This window comes from Vitis riparia, chromosome 8, assembly GCF_004353265.1.
Source record: "Vitis riparia cultivar Riparia Gloire de Montpellier isolate 1030 chromosome 8, EGFV_Vit.rip_1.0, whole genome shotgun sequence".
NCBI classification, from domain to species: Eukaryota; Viridiplantae; Streptophyta; class Magnoliopsida; order Vitales; family Vitaceae; genus Vitis; species Vitis riparia.
The window spans coordinates 22,475,399-22,492,699 of record NC_048438.1 but is presented as its reverse complement, the minus strand read 5'-3'; the positions used below and the strand labels follow the sequence as shown (position 1 = coordinate 22,492,699).

Here is a 17,301-nt window from a genome sequence, read left to right as displayed (position 1 = left end):
TTTAAAGAAAAAAATCAATTTATATTATATTATTTGTTATAATGCCACCACATTAATTATAATAAATATTAAATAAATATTATTTATGACTTTCATTAATATTTATTTATTTATGAGTTCTATTAATATTCATTATAGGAATATTAATGGAAACTATTTAGAAAACCTATAAAAGGCTTCACATCCCCTATAATATGCATCCCCTAAGCAGTAAATAAATTTTTTACTTTCTCTCATTCTCTCTTGTTTTTCATTATCTCAACTTTCTCAATTCTTTTTTGTGATTTCTTACTCCCTATCATATATTATTATCAAATAATATATAATTTATCTCTACTACTTTATTTGTGTTACATTTATCCTTGTTTTACAACACGTTATCAGCACGAATTGCTCTAAAGGTAATTCTCGTATTTTAAACTTGAAGTTGTTTATATATAATAAAATTTTACATATTTATATTATTATTGATTTTGTTTTGTTATATATTGTTAAAAGTTATAAGCAAATTATTTGATTTTGTTTATAATTAAAGTTATACCAATGCTATCAATTTATTATAACTGATTCTAATAATATTATTTTGGTTATATATATGAAGTAATTTGACAATGTTGAATCTCGTAAAACTCGAATTTGTGGCACTTGACATTTCGGGAAAGAATTATCTATTTTGGATCCTTGATGCTAAAATACATTTTGATGCAATGAATCTTAGAATTACAATCAAAGAAAAAAAAAATCAAACATCCCTGTAGGATCGCGCAAAAGCACTGATTTTCCTTCGTCATCACCTTCATGAAGGTTTAAAAAAATGAGTATCTTACGGTAAATGATCTTTTTACTCTATGGAGTAATTTGAAAGAAAAATATGACACCGGAAAATTGTGATTCTCCTAAAACCTTGATATGATTGAATGCACTTGAGATTGCAAGATTTTAAATCTGTTAGTGAATATAACTCTGCACTTTTCAAAATCAGCTCTCAATTAAAGTTGTGTGGAGAAAAAAAATCATAGAAGAAGACATGTTAGAGAAAACTTTTACTACGTTTTCATGCCTTGAATGTGTTCATGCAATAGCAATATCGAGAGCGTAGATTTACAAAATATTCTGAATTAATATCATATCTTCTTGTTGTTGAACAAAATAATGAGTTTTTGATGAGAAATCAACAATCTCGTCCAACCAAATCCGAATCATTCCCTAGAGTGAATGTAATATTGTCCAAAACTCGTAGACATGGACGAATATGAGGACATGGAAGAAATCCCTAATACCATGGTTCTTATGGTAATAATTCATCAAATTCTCAAAAAAAAAAAAAAAAAAAGTCTCATTGCACCACTAGAAGTGGAATAATATTGAGGCAAAACAAGAAAATTAGAAGTGTTTACAAGATAAACCTCCTAAGAACCATGAGAATAATTATCATAGATGTGGTATGAAGGGACATCAATCGCATACCTATCATATGCCTAAACATTTGGTCAACCTTTACTAAATATCAATAAAAGTAAAAGGAAAAAAGATAGAAATGAACTTTACCGATAGTGATGGATTGGACCTAACCTACCATGATATTGATTTATTTGAAGGTCTTAGTGAAAAAACAGACAATTTAATAAATGATGAGAAGATTAACATTGATTAATGTTACTTTATATATCAAATAATATAGTATTATGTCTCATGTTTACATTATGCCTTGTTTTTTTATTTATTTTAATATTAGTTATATTTAAAATCAATGTGTTATTTAGTCTCAAGATGAATGAGGATGATGTATGTCTCGTAGATTATGCAACCACGCACACAATTTTTCGAGATAAAAAATATTTCCTCGAATTGACATTAATAAAAGCTAATGTAAGTACCATATCTAGTACCACAACCTTAGTTGAAGGCTTTGGAAGAACAAACATAACACTACCAAATGGAACTAGATTCCGTATAAATGATGCTTTATATTATAGCAAATCCAGAATAAATTTGCTCAGTTTTAAAGATATCCACAAAAATTGATATCATATTGAAACTATGAATAAAGATAATGTAGAATATCTTTCCATTTATTCCATTATATTTGCTTATAATGGAAAAACTCACAGCTTTCTCCTCTGGGTTGTATCATACAACTATAAAGCATATTGAATCATATGTTGTCGTGAACCAGAAATTCAACGACCCAAAAATTTTTGTTTTTTGGCATAACAAGCTAGGTCACCCAGGGTCTTCAATGATGCGTCGAATAATCAAACACTCACATGGGCATCCACTAAATAACCAAAAGATCTTTAGCTTAATGAATACTCGTGTGTTACTAGCTCAAAGTAAATTGATAGTTAGACCATTTTTTACTAAAGTCATATATGAGTCACCAGCCTTTTTAGAAAGAATACATGGGGACATATATGAGCCTGTTCATCTACCATGTAGACCATTTCGTTATTTTATGATCTTAATAGATGTTTCTACTAGGTGGTCACATATTTGTCTCATTTCTACACGTAATGTTGCCTTTGCTAGACTCTTTGCACAAATAATCAGATTACAAGCATAATTTTCAGATCATCCACTTAAGACAATACGTCTTGATAATGTTGGCAAATTTACTTCTCAAACATTTATTGACTATTGCATGTCAGTAGGGATAAATATTGAGCATACTGTTGTTCATACTCATACCCAAAATGGTTTAGCAGAATCTTTTATCAAACATCTCCAATTAATAGCTCGATCATTACTAATGAAAACCAAACTACCTACTTCCACCTGGGGACATGCTATTATGCATGTTGCGGCTTTAGTTTGTATTTGACTTACAACTTACCATGAATACTCCCCTTCACAACTTGTGCTTGGAAAACAACCAAATATTTCTCACTTATAGATTTTTGGTTGTGCGGTATATGTACCAATTACACCTACACAACGCACTAAAATGGGTCACCAATGAAGACTTGGGATTTATGCAAGTTATGATTTTCCATCTATCACAAGATATATTGAATCTTTGACAGGTGATATTTTTATAGCCCGTTTTGCGGATTGTTATTTTAATGAGAGTGTTTTCCCGTCATTAGGGGGAGAAAAATCAATTCTTGAAGAACGACAAAAAATTACTTGGAACACATCTACCATGTCTCATCTCGATCCTCGTACAAGTCAATGTGAACTAAAAGTTTAAAGAATCATTCATTTACAAAATCTTGCAAATCAACTACCAGATGCATTCATTGATACAAAGAAAGTGACAAAGTCACATATCTCAGTTGCAAATACTCCAACACGGATTGATGTCTCTATATGACAGTTAACAAATGAATCCAAGATACACCTGAAGACTGAAGCGTGGTAGACCCATCGAATCAAATGATGTAACTCCCCGGAAGATGAGAACATAAGAAAAACTTAGCACTTTAGAAGAGACCATCAAAATGATTAATCAATTTAAAATTGATAAATCTATAGCCCTAGAAGAGGCACAAATAATGCATAAAGCTTCTAAATGCACATATTGAATGGGAAACCCCTGAAGAGGCACATGTACTTGAAAATTGTGAGATATCAATAAGTTATGTACACACGAAATAAAAATAAGATCGAAATAATATTGTTATTAACAATATTTTTGTTTTCCAAGTGGCCTCTGATATCATAAGAAATGATGAAGATCCTGAACCACGAAATGCGGAAGAATGTCGACATAGAAATGATTAGCCAAAATGGGAAAAAGTTATGCAAACAAAGTTAAACTCATTAACAAAACGAGAAGTTTTTGGACCTGTAGTCCAAACACCTGAAGATGTAAAGTTTGTTGGGTACAAATGGGTATTTGTATGAAAGCGCAATGAAAATAATGAGATCATAAAATATTAAGCACGATTAGTAGCACAAGGTTTATCGTAGAGACTTGGTATTGACTACGAGGAAACATACTCTTTTGCCATGGATGCAATCACATTTCTTTTTTTAATTAGTTTGATAGTCTCATAAGAATTGGATATGCGTCTCATGGATGTTATTACAACATATTTATATGGATTCATAGATAATGATATATACATGAAAATCCCTGAAGCAAATAGTACAAAGTCTTGTAGCATGTACTCATTCAAGTTACAACGATCTTTACATGAATTAAAGCAATTTGGACGCAAATGGTACAATCGTCTTAGCGAATATTTGCTAAAAGAAAGGTATGTGAATAATCCTATATGCCCATGCATCTTCATTCAAAAATTAGAAATCGAATTTACAATTATTGTAATGTATGTTGATGGCTTAAATCTTACTGGAACTCTTAAAGAGCTCACAAGAACAACAAATTACTTGAAAAAGGAATTTGAGATGAAAGATTTTGGAAAAACAAAATTTTGCCTCGATCTGCAGATCGACCATTTTCCAAATAAAGTTTTAGTACATCAATCAACATACATTAAGAAAGTTTTGAAGCATTTTTATATGGATAAAACGCATTATTTAAGTTCTTCAATGGTTATCTGATCACTTAATGTGAAAAATGACCCATTTCGTCATTGCAAAATAATATGAAGAATTATTTGGTCTTGAAGTACCATATCTTAGTGCTATTGGTGCACTTATGTATCTTGTCAATTGTACACGTCCAGACATTGCTTTTTTTTGTCAATTTATTAGCTAGATACAGTTTCGCTCCAACTCGAAGACATGATATCAAACATATATTATGTTATCTTTGTGGAACTATTAATATGAGTCTATTTTACTCAAGAGAATCAATGCAACAATTGTTTGGATATGTAAATGCAGGATATCTTTCAGATTCACATAAAGGTATGTCATAAATAGGGTATGTGTTTAATTGCAATAGTACTGCTATTTCATGGAGGTCTGTCAAACAAATAATGATGGCCACATCATCAAATCATTCAGAAATACTGGCAATTCATGAAGCAAGTCGTGAATGTATATGACTAAGATCTATGATCTAGCATATTTGGGAATCATGTGGACTCTCCTCTATCAAAGGTGACCCAACAATATTATTTGAAGATAATGTTGCATACATTACACAAATAACAAGGGGGTTATATTAAAGGAGATAGAACTAAACACACTTTACCAAAATTCTTTTATACATATGAATTTTAGAAGAATGGTGAAATTGATGTGCAATAAATACGCTCAAGTGATAATCTAACAAATTTATTCACAAAATCATTGCAACCTCAATATTTAAGAAGTTAATACACAATATTGTAACGTGTCAACTCAAGAATATCGACATGAGAGGGAGTAAGTTTGTAAAAGGGTGTTAGTGTACTGTACTATTTTTCCCTACGTCCAGGTTTTGTCTTACTGAGTTTTACTGACAAGGTATTTAACGAGACAGTCTCAACATACCGAGAGTAACTTAAAGAATTATAAGTATATTGTACTATTTTTCCTTCGATAGGTTTTTTTCATAGGGTTTTTTACTAGCAAGTTTCTAATGAGGTATATTCTTCAATGTGGTGGATATCTAAGGGGAGTATTATAACTGAAGTAATGAATGTCACCACATTAATTATAATAAATGTTAATTAAATATTATTTATGACTTCCGTTAATACTCATTAATGGAAACCATTAATGTTATTTATAGTTCCATTAATATTCATTAATAGGAATATTAGTGATAGCCATTTGGAAAACCTATAAAATGGTTTCCCATCCCCTATAATATGCATCCCCTAATTTCTTATTTTCTCTTATTATCTTTTTATTTCATTCTCTCAACTTTCTCTATTCCCTTTTGTGATTTATTTTTCCTTATTATATATTATTATTAAAATAATATATAATTTATCTCTACTACTTTACTTGTGTTCCATTTATCATTGATTTACAACATTGTTTACTTTTTTATTAATTTTGAAAGATTTGTAAATTTATTTATTTTTTATTGTTATCTTGAAAATTTATTTTATCAATTATTCAAATTTGCATGTAAATATATAATTATAAAAAAATTACAAATTTTAAATTATGTAATCCAATCAACTTAACTAATTTGGATCTGACCTAACTAATCTGAAGTCTATTTGAACTTAAAGAAATGAGATTAGATTGAATTTGAGTTAGATTTAGGTGGATTATTTTTTAATTGGAATTGGGCTTGAGTTGGTCACATTAACCCGTAAAAATTGCAATCCTAAATAATAATATAGTTTTTTGAGTTATAAAATAGGTTTAATAAAAAGAATTATTTTAGAGGAATAAATTTAAATTGCTTTTAGTTATTTTTTATAAACAACAATGAAAAAATATATATAATATATTAAGAATTTTTGTATTACACACAAATATGCAATGCCTTAAAAGTGAGAAAAAGGCAAACAAATAATTGAAAAATGTTTTAAAAGAGAAAAAGAAACTATGCAACAAACAATTCTATTTATAGATGATAAGTGAGAAAAAGAAAGAAAGAAGGTGGTAAGCAGATAAAAAGAACTTCAGTTGCCAGGAGACTCCCAGTTATATTGGAGGGGAGAGAGAGAGAAAAAATGATAAAGAAGTTGGTGATCTCTGGCACTGAAGATTAAAATCAAGCTAATTTGTAATTAGAAATCATAATGGGATGTGTTTGGTTAGAAAGCGAGTGCAACAGTAATTACTAATTACTAATTGCTGAGTCCCATCACAAAGCACCAAAGCTTCTAGTAGACTAGTACAAAAAGCAAAAGTCGAGTGGAGACCGGAGAGGATTGCATTTGAGGCTTGGATTTCTCCAAAACACCTCTGCCTTTTTTTTTTCTGGCTAACGGGGAAATCCCACTTCCTTCTATCCCTTTGTGGGGTTTATCCACTTACCCCTGGGCGTGGGCAAGCGTGCACTGTGCAGTGTTGTCGATATATACGGCAAGTGGGCCAAGTGGCTGCCTCTGCAAACTCATCGCACAACTGGACATGAGACCAAGGGCACCCCACCCCACCCACCCACCCAACCTCTTAAGGGTATTTATTCAACAGGCTTTTGAGTTGCCGTTTCAGTCTGAGAATTTTGGTGGATATGGGAGACATACATTAAAGCCGAGGGTATTGGGTAGGTAGGAATGTAGGATATAGGAAGTGGAGCTTGTTGCAGAAGAGATATTTTCATCAGTTTGCCTTCTTCAACCTCTTAAGTTCCAAGTCCAACCACACCAACGACTCCATACTTGTTTACAACTATTCTCTCTCTCTCTCTTATCTACACTTATCTCCAGTATATCCAATTACCTACGGTCAGTTTATTCCATCGAAGTCTATCCCTACCTTTCAAGGGATAAGGATCAACTTTAGCTCCACTTTTGTTTTCGGATTCTTATTTAAAAGCAAAAAATAAAAATAAAAATAAAAATATTCCTCTTGTTTTTTTTGTTAAAGTTTAAGAAAAATACACTTTTCCACTGAATCGTGGTGGGGTCACAAGAGATCGAATAATTTGGGTACACTACTAATTTTATTACCTTTAAGAGCACATAATAAAATATATTTATTAAATATGCATGATAGTTAGTTAGTTTTGTTTCTACATTTTCAAAATAAAATCCTATAACAATAAATTTGGAAATATCAGTGGGACTGGGAGAGATTCCTCCAAGGTTCAAGAGAAGAGTGGTCTGTTTGATTTGATCTATTTTCCAAACCCAAACAATTTTACCATATGACTTTCCCTAAATGCATGGCCATTTATTTGATCCAACACCTCACATTATAGGCCATCTTTAATTCATGGAATGCTTCTCCGGACCACCCCATAATTTGAACAACTCATTCTCTTATCCTCTTTTAAATTTCATTTCCATGAATCTTTGTTTTTTGCTTGAGATCTGATCTAAAATGGATAAGGCCGGTAAGATAAAATAAAGTAGGTATAATAATTTATTTAATCAAACAATAATAAGGAAAAATATAATAAGTTTAAGAAATAAATTTTACTTCTTTCTATATTCATTTATTTAATATGTCTTATCTATACAATGATAAACGTAATTTTTTTATTTTATACAAAGACATTATAGTAAGATAATATATATTTAATTTTGTTCCTTGCTAATAAACAAGCAAAGGAATATTTTTTTTTCCTTTCATTTCTTTTTCTTAAAAACTCGTGCCACTGAGTCTTGGTTTCATTGTGTGCCCATGCCAATCATTTCTTTCTTCTTAAAAAGTTCTGAAAAAGTTTAGTCCTCATGCCACTGAGTCTTGGGATTTTTCTCAATAGTACGATAATTTAAAAAAGTTATACTTAAATTACTGTAGTAGAAGAAATTATTACAAATATACGGTAGTTTTTGCCACCTAGGAAAGATGATTTGCCACTTAAAAGAGAGGAGAGAGGTTCATCGGATAATTTTTTTTTTAAACCAAAATCATCTTTTCAAATTTCATCAAAGGGAAATCGTCTCTTGAAGAGACGAGTTCCATGAAAAAAAAAATAGTATTTAAAAAAATTCCCCATTTACAAGGGAACTCGTCTCTTCAAGAGACGAGTTCCATGAAAAAATATATATATATATAAAATAAAAATAAAAATTCCTCAAGGTATATATTTTAAAAAAAATTCCTTAAAAAAAAAAAAAATTCCACAAGGGAAATTCAAGAGACGAGTTTCCCATGGGAAATTTTTTTTTTTTTAAAAAAAATTCCCAAATTAAAAAAAAAAAAACAATTCCACAAGGGGAACTCGTCTCTTTCCCATGGGAAAATTTTTTTTTTCAAAAAAAAAAAAAAAAATTTTTAAAAAAATTCCTAAATTAAAAAAAATTCCCAAATTAAAAAAAAAAAAAACAATTCCACAAGGGGAACTCGTCTCTTCATGGGAAATTTTTTTTTTTAAATATTTAAAAAAAAAATAAAAAATTCCACAAGGGGAACTCGTCTCTTCAAGAGACGAATTCCCCATGGGAAATTTTTTTTTTTTTAAATTCCTAAATTAAAAAAAAAAAAAAAACAATTCCACAAGGGGAACTCGTCTCTTGAAGAGACGAGTTCCCCATGGGAAATTTTTTTTTTTAAATATTTTTTTTTTAAAATTCCTAAATTAAAAAAAAAAACAATTCCACAAGGGGAACTCGTCTCTTCAAGAGACGAGTTTCCCATGGGAAATTTTTTTTTTTAAATATTTTTTTTTAAAAAAAATTCCCAAATTAAAAAAAAAAAAAAAATTCCTCAAGGGAACTCGTCTCTTCAATAGACGAGTTCCCATGGAAAAAAAAAATATATATTTTTAAAAAAGTTCCCAAATTAAAAAAAAAAAAAAAAATCATCAAGGGAACTCGTCTCTTCAAGAGATGAGTTCCATGAAAAATAAAAAATATATATATTTTTAAAAAAATTCCCAATATATATTTAAAATTTTTTTTTTTCCCACGGGAACTCATCTCTTTTTTTATTTTTTTATTTTTATTTTTAATTTGGGTATTTTTTTTCCCATGGGAACTCGTCTCTTGAAGAGACGAGTTCCCTTGTGGAATTGTTTTTTTTTTTTTTTTTTTTAATTTTTTAATTTGAGAATTTTTTTTATAAAACAAATATTTTAAAAAAAAAAAAATTTTCCCATGGGAACTCGTCTCTCCTTGTGGATTTTTTTTTTTTTTTTTTAATTTGGGAATTTTTTTATAAAAAAATATTTTTTAAAAAGAAAAAAAAAATTTTTCCCATGGGAACTCGTCTCTTGAAGAGACGAGTTCCCTTGTGGAATTGTTTTTATTTTTATTTTTATTTTTATTTTTTTTAATTTGGGAATTTTTTTATAAAAAAAAATTTAAAAAAAAAAAAAATTTTCCCATGGAAACTCGCTTTTCAAGACCCTTGAAGAATTGTTTTTTGTTTTTTTTTTTAATTTGGGAATTTTTTTATAAAAAAAAAAATTTTCCCATGGGAACTCGTCTCTTCAAGAGACGAGTTCCCTTGAGGAATTTTTTTTTTTATTTATTTAAATTTGGGTATTTTTTTTCCCCATGAAGAGACGAGTTTCCCTTGTGGAATTGTTTTTTTTTTTTTTTTTTTTTTTTAATTTGAGAATTTTTTTTTTAAAAAATATTTTTAAAAAATATATATATTTTTTTTTCCATGGGAACTCGTCTCTTGAAGAGACGAGTTCCCTCGAGGAATTGTTGTTTTTTTAAAAAAAATAATAATTTGGGATTTTTTTTTTAAAAATATATATTTTTTTTCAAGGAACTCGTCTCTTGAAGAGACGAGTTCCCTTGTAAATGGGGAATTTTTTTAAATACTAATTTTTTTTTTCATGGAACTCGTCTTTTGAAAAGACGATTTCCCTTTGACTTTTGAAATTTGAAAAGATGATTTTGGTTTAAAAAAAAAATTATCCGCTGAACCTCTCTCCTCTCTCCTCTCTCCTAAGTGGCAAATCCTCTTTTCTAGGTAGCAAAAACTACCGTATATCTGTAATAACTTTTTCTACTATAGTAATTTAAGCATAACTTTTTTAAATTACCGTACTATTGAGAAAAATCCGCCTTACTGCTCCGTCACATTTTCCAAGAAAATGAAAAGGGAAAAGAATTTCTTAATGTGCGACTTTCCAAGGCAGTAATTCTCACCTCTCAGAGCTCACCATCAGATTCACACTTGCAATTTTCTAAAGAGACGCACTTCTAAAAGTACATAGGTACATGTGATTACTTTTTTATTTTTTATTTTTTATTTATTTTGGTGATATCTAGCATCACCCGTAACCGGTTTGATGGCAGCGAATTTTGTAGGAGTTGCTTTCGTGAGGATGTGGCATCACTGAAAGAAAGAGAAAAAAAAAGAAAAAAAAAAAAAAGAGAAAAAGATAGAATGAAGAAATGCCCATCAAACATCAGAGCAAATTCAAATAAATTTAAGGGAACCCATCATAAGTTCCCAATTTCAATAGTAAAAGATTCTAACAAGCTTACGGCATGGTTATAAGTGAATATAGCTCTGGGAAAAAAATTAAAAATAAACTCCATTACTGATTAAAGATTGAGATGTAAAGGGAAAAAGAGTTATTTATTTATTTATTTTTTCCGACAACAGAAGATGGAATGCGCATGTTAAACAATGAATGGGGCATGTATGAGTTAAACCTGGTGATGGCCACTCTTCAGATCAATCGTCCTTTGCCATCATAGCTTCCAGTTTATGCAACCAGCTCATATATTGGGTTTGCTCCTTTTTATGCAGGTGAATGACAAGGAAGTTGGTCAGGTCGTCTCCGATACCCCTGGCTAGTAGATATTCCTTGAGTGCGTCCTGTAAATTAGGGTCCAACGAACTGCATAGGGATATAAAAAAGGAAATTAGTTGGGTGGTTAGGTATTTGAACAGACTCACCACAAAAGATAAAAAGACAGGTTGAAGTTGAATGATAGATGGGTGCCCCCAAGAAAACTGAGAACCTGAGAAGAAGCCCCCCTCTAAAGTATGAACCACAAGCCTGCTAAGGACACTTCAAATATAAGTATTTGTTATCCTGTTAGACGCTGTTTCAGTTTCAGTCATTTTCATGGATGTGCCACTAGAGGTGCATGCCAAACACCATTCCCAATACAGATTCTACACATTTCATATCTTATGTGGTTTCAGAATTGGGCATCAAAACTCAGGTTCATTTGTCTATGCCCCTTCCAACCCAATATTAAGCCATTGGCAACATTAGATCTATTCTTATATTGGCCACTAAGGAGGCAGCAACTGTAGCCTTATGATTTCTATATGCATATGGAAAAACAAAGTGACATCAAGGTGTCCAGGTTGGATGAAGACAAGTGAATGTGCCAAAGCTCAGAAGAAAACAATAAGAAGAAGTTCATTAAAAAGATGGATTAAGGGTGTTTAAAAAACAACATAATTGCAATCATTTTAGAAGGATTACGGTACTAGATGGACTTGAGCAACAAAAAAAAGGTTCCAGTAATCAGCCCTCCAATAGTTTGGAGTCAAGGTTTTGTTAAATCAATTTGGGATAGCCAAACAAGCCTCAGATGGGCCTAGGAAGTAGGCCACGTAGGACAAAAACTAAACCCTGTGGGTCATAAGAGTTATTAGCCAATTAAGGCTGAAAACAAAGGGAATGTGGGGTCTCCGAGTGGCCTGGGAACACTAAAAGATGCTCAGAGATTTTCTGTTACCAGTGATGGGACACATTACTTAAGCTAATTTGATTGTGATGGGAAACTGCTCCTGTAATGCATTGCATCAAATAAGAACTTAAAATGCTTTTATTTTATTCTCACACTATAGCTTTTAGATTTGAATGTATGAAAAAAGAATTTCTCCTCACAAAAACTCCCACTTTCATATAATCCACTACCTTGCCTCCAATTAACAATTAAGCTGCTCCTGCCTCCCCCCTGAAGCACCCATATAGAGACTAGAATCCAAAAGTTTCTCTTATTGTCCCATTCTTAAGAGACAATAATAGAGTTAACTAGTAAAATGTATTAAGCATACCTACCAACAATTAAATATTTCATTTTATCAATGCCAGACAATAACAGAGACAAGCAACCAAATAGTTGGCAAATATTCAAAGCTTTGCTAAGCATGGAAAAGAGGATAAATGAGTGAGAATAGATGAGTGTGTAGGTTGGATGCTAAATACATGAGAATAGGGCCAGTTTTCCAAAACCAAAACTGGAAAGAGGATGCTTCTTTTGGCATCTACAACATTTAAGGATGATGAACTTCCAAAGAATTCCAAACCTGATTACCAAATTGAAGCCACCAGGCAACTAATCATGTTTTTACCAAAATCTTGATTCATCCTTCAAGGCTTCAACTGCCTAAACCAATTAGTATTTAAAATACATCAAGAAGGGATAAAGAGGAAGTGCTTCTGCTGTACATAGAAAAAGGGTAAAAAGGGAACAGAAACCTGATTTCTAGTAATCCAGTTCAATAGTGCAAAAGTGGGAAAAACAACTTTCATATGTGCTTAGAGCAACATCCATGCTCGAAAATGCCCAAAAATAAAATGAAGGCTCCCAGATGATATCCAACATTTTAGACACCAAATCTAATGTAGCCTCTGCTGATATTTTGTTTGAGTGCCAAAATATTAATTATGTAGGATACAATGTTCCATCTAACATAAATTGCTATAGAAGGTAAATTTAGTACAACAATTTAAAACATAAAAAGCTCTACAGGTGAGTAGGTGTTATTTGCAAATACAAGGTAAACTTGTTTGCTGTGGTAATGAATGCTTACACTTAGAACCTCATAGTGACTTAAACAAACAAGAAACCTCCTAGAGGCAAAAATCTAGGGAATTGCAGTTGAAAGAATGTGACAAAAATACAAAGTTTTTTCATAAGATGGCTAATGCTCATTGCAAAAGAAATCTCATAGGAAGAATTAAGGTGAATGGAGAGTGGGTTACGGAGGAGCCTCAAATTTCAGAAAGAATTGTTAACGATTGCCAGCTTCTGTTGGTGGATTCAGGTGGCCTGTGGAGACCAAGTATTAATGGGTTGCCTTTTTCAAGGCTAAGCAGTGAGGCTTCTGGAGGGTTGGAAGAGCCTTTTCACTGAGGAGGAGGTTTATGCAGCGTTGCTAGAATTGGAGGAGACAAAGGCCCCGGTCAAGATGGTTTTCCTTTAGCTTTATGGCAGCACCTGTTAGGACTTTCTTAAGAATGAAGTGTTGGGTCTGTTTAGGGAATTCCACACCTGAGGATCTTTTGAAAGGAGCCTAAATGCCATGTTCTTAGACTTAATTCTGAAAAAAGAGGAGAGTCGATGACTTAAAGACTTTAGACCAATTAATTTAATGCAAAGTTTGTATAAACTTCTAGCTAAAGTTTTGGCAAACAGGCTAAAGAAAGTTATAGCAAGAGTGGTGTTCAATTCTCAAAATGCTTCTGTGCAAAGTAGGTAAATCCTAGATGCAACCCTAATTGCAAACAAGGTTATAGATTCAAGATTAAGGAGTCAAAGAGGAGTGATTTGTAAGTTGGACATTGAGAAAACCTATGACCATGTTAATTGGACCTGCCCTTTTGGAAGTGTTGCAGAAAATTGGCATGGGTTTTGATCGAAGATGGGTTGATTGGATTCAATTTTGTATATCAACAACTAGGTTTTCGATCTTAGTTAATGGTTCGTCAATTGGTTTCTTTCAGAGCTCAAGGGGTCTAAGGCAAGGGGATCCTCCATCCCCATATCTATTTGTGCTAGTGATGGAGGCTCTTAGTATTCTATTAAGAAAGGTAGGTGAGGGGCATTTCATTTTAGGTTTCAAGGTAGGAGGTAAAAGGAAAAAAGAAGTGGAGGTTTCTCACCTCCTATTCGCGGATGATACCTAACTCTTTTGTGAGCCTTGTTCGGACCAATTGATTTACTTGAGTTGGGTTCTGTTTTGGTTTGAAGCTTTTTCAGGGCTGAAAATTAATTTATATAAAAGCAAGTTGATTTTGGTGGGGGAAGTCCTTAATGTTGAGGAGTTTGCCTCTTTATTGGGTTGCAAAGTGGGGAAGCTCCCTTCTACTTATTTAGGCTTGCCTTTGGGTGCTCCGTTCAAGTCCCCTTCTATGTAGGATGTGGTTGAGGAGAGGTTTCATAAAAGGTTAGCCCTTTGGAAAAGACAATGCTTTTCAAAGGGTAGTAAAGTTACTTTGCTTAGAAGTACTCTATGCAATATGTCCATCTATTTTATGTCTCTTCCAATAATTCCTACAATGGTGACTTTAACGTTAGAAAAAATTCAAAGGGACTTCTTGAGAGAAGACCTCACTTAGTCAAATGGTCTTTTGTTTGAAAATACAAGAAGCTAGGAAGGTTTGGTATTAGGGTTTTGTCCTCTCTTAATATAGTCTTGCTTAGAAAATGGTGTTGGAGATTTGCTTTGGAAAGGGAGTCCCCTTGGAGACGATTTGTAGTGGGAAAGTTTGGGGAAGAACTTGGAGGTTGGTTCTCTCTTGCTAGGAGAGAGAGTTATAGTGTTGGCTTGTGGAAGGCAATAAGAGGAGGTTGGGAAGCCTTTAAGGCCAAAACAAGTTTTATGGTTAGCAATGGAAGAACAAAATTTCGGCTTGATGTTTGGTGTGGGGAGGCTCCTTTAAAGGATTCTTTTTTGTCTCTCTTCTCTTTTTCTTCTAATAAAGAGGCTTGGGTGGTGAGTGCTAGGGAGGTCGTTAGCAAACAGGTTGTGTGGAACCCAGGATTCATAAGGCAGTTTCAAGATTGAGAGCTACATACCATTGAGGAGTTACTTAGGATGCTACATGTGCTTGGGAAGTGTAGTGAGAATGACGACAAACTGATTTGGACGATTAGCATGTGTGGGAAGTTCTCAGTGAAATCTTTCTACTCTTTCTTAGAGTCGGCCAAAGGTATTTCTTTCCCCTTTAAGCTAGTGTGGGGCTCTTGAGAGCCTTTAAAGGTGGGCTTTTTGCTTCAGAGGCAGTTTGAGAAAGTTCTTGACCTTAGGTCATCTTAAGAGAAGAGGATGGGTGTTAGCAAATAATTGTTGTTTATGCATGAATTTAGAAAAATCGGCTAATCACTTGCTAATCCATTGTGCAAAGGTAAGGGGTCTTTGGCATTTGTTATCTTCTCTCTTTGGTTGTTCTTGGGTCTTCCCATTCTCGGTGAAAGATTAGTTGAAGGGTGGAATGGGAGTTTTGTTAGCAAAAATAGAAAAAATATTTGAAGGACAACCCCTCTTTGCTTGTTTTGGATTCTTGGCAAGAGAGGAATTAAAAATACTTTGATAGAATTTAATGCTGGGATCAAGCTTTAAAGAACTCTCTTATTTGTACCCTTTTCCACTAGACTCACCTATATATTCAAAAGGGTCCTGGTTCCTTGTTAGTTCTTATTGGCCAACTGTGTGTTAGTTAGTGGGAGGATGTTTTCTTTGCTCTTTTGTGGTGTTTCTGTTTTGTTGGCTCCCTTTGTATACCTCCCATGCACCTAGGTGCTCCCCCTCCTTTTATTTGGTGTCTTTATATATTCTTCGTTGCTGATAAAAAAAAAAAAAAAAAAACCAATGCTACACATCTCATCGGCTATGAGTGCTAACGCCCCCCAAAAGTGACGATTTACCATCACTTTATATATGTATATCAGGAACATGACACAATTTGTTTTGCTTCTAGTAGTGATTAATCATGGGACATAGGTTGTGTTTTACGTTTGCTCACCTATGCTGCATGGTTTGAAACCATGTTCTTGAATTGAGCAATAATTCCATGAACAAAAGAAAGAATCTAACGAAGATAGCTTATGCACACAAAGTAGATAAGAATCATAGACCTAGATATTCGATTTCAAAATCATCATCACTTATATATAGCAGGATCATGACACAATTTGTTTTGCTTCTAGTAACGATTAGTCATGGGACAAGGGCTTTGTGTTTTATGTTTGCCCACCTATGCTGCATGATTTGAAATCATGTTCTTGAATTGAGCAATAACTCCAAGAACAAACGAAAGAATCTAAAGAAGATGGCTTGCGCATACAAATGTAGATAAGATTCGCAGACCCAGATATTCAATTTCAAAATCATCAAAATATAGACAATAAGGCAAAAAATCACATTCTTTGCCAAGTAAAGACGATAATATACTTGAAGGGTTTTTTTTTTCTTTCTAAATATGTAAAAATCTCGCAAACAATGCTCATTAATCAAGCCAATTGACAGAGAATTGCACCTGAATGAGGGCCCTCTGTAGGCTGAGGGATTCAGACAAGCCGGTGAGGGAATATAATATGCACTGTGGATGTTGAACTCCAACCTTTCATGGTCTTTGCTAAAAACTCCACAATCAAACTGCAAAACAGGACTCAAACCAGGTTTCTTTACACACACCTTCATCAGAAGGTCCCTTGGAAATGAACCCTCCTCGTTTCTAAAGGTTATGGGACTCAGAAGGGCTGAGACAGCGACCTCTTCACCCGACTCGCACTTCCTCCGCAAAACCACATCTTGAGAAGCTGGTGAGTCCCAGTCCACCGCGAAATCTCCCGGATTACCGCCTTGATAATTCTGCATTCATGGAAATAGCACGATTATTCCGGCCTTCTTTCTCGTTTTGGTGACGAAATATAGAAACGCAACGGAGCGAGTTAATGAGGCTGGGTTAGAGATTGTGTTGGAGGGTACCTGAAATCGATCATGGGATTGTTCGTGTCTGATCTCAGATTGGAGTACCTTGAGCAAATCCAGATCTTGCAGGGCTTTCTGGCTCTGCCGCAAAATACCATTTACCCTCCGCATCCTCAACACTGTCTCGCCCTTTCGCTCAATGATTAGAACATAAATATCAATCGAAATTGATTTTATGGCAAT

The 17,301-nt window shown here is 33.0% G+C and overlaps 1 protein-coding gene across 1 annotated transcript; it reads right to left on the bottom strand.

Moving 5' to 3' along the window:
- Positions 1–10,816: 10,816 nt before the first annotated feature.
- On the bottom strand, positions 10,817–17,292 carry LOC117920388. Its single transcript, XM_034837880.1, has 3 exons — positions 17,116–17,292; positions 16,664–16,998; positions 10,817–11,278 (listed from the first exon to the last, which is right to left on the bottom strand). Exons 1-3 carry the CDS (start codon positions 17,227–17,229, stop codon positions 11,113–11,115), a joined length of 615 nt encoding a protein of 204 aa, XP_034693771.1. The 5' UTR covers positions 17,230–17,292; the 3' UTR covers positions 10,817–11,112.
- Between the last annotated feature and the right edge of the window lie 9 nt (positions 17,293–17,301).

Bases quoted from the DNA above. Each gene is read 5' to 3' on its own strand.
- LOC117920388 (XM_034837880.1), bottom strand. From the start codon at position 17,229: ATGCGGAGGGTAAATGGTATTTTGCGGCAGAGCCAGAAAGCCCTGCAA. The intron at 16,999-17,115 runs GTACCCTCCAAC...CCATGAATGCAG, and splicing joins AATCCCATGATCGATTTCAG to AATTATCAAGGCGGTAATCC. The intron at 11,279-16,663 runs GTGCAATTCTCT...ATCCCTATGCAG, and splicing joins TACAGAGGGCCCTCATTCAG to TTCGTTGGACCCTAATTTAC.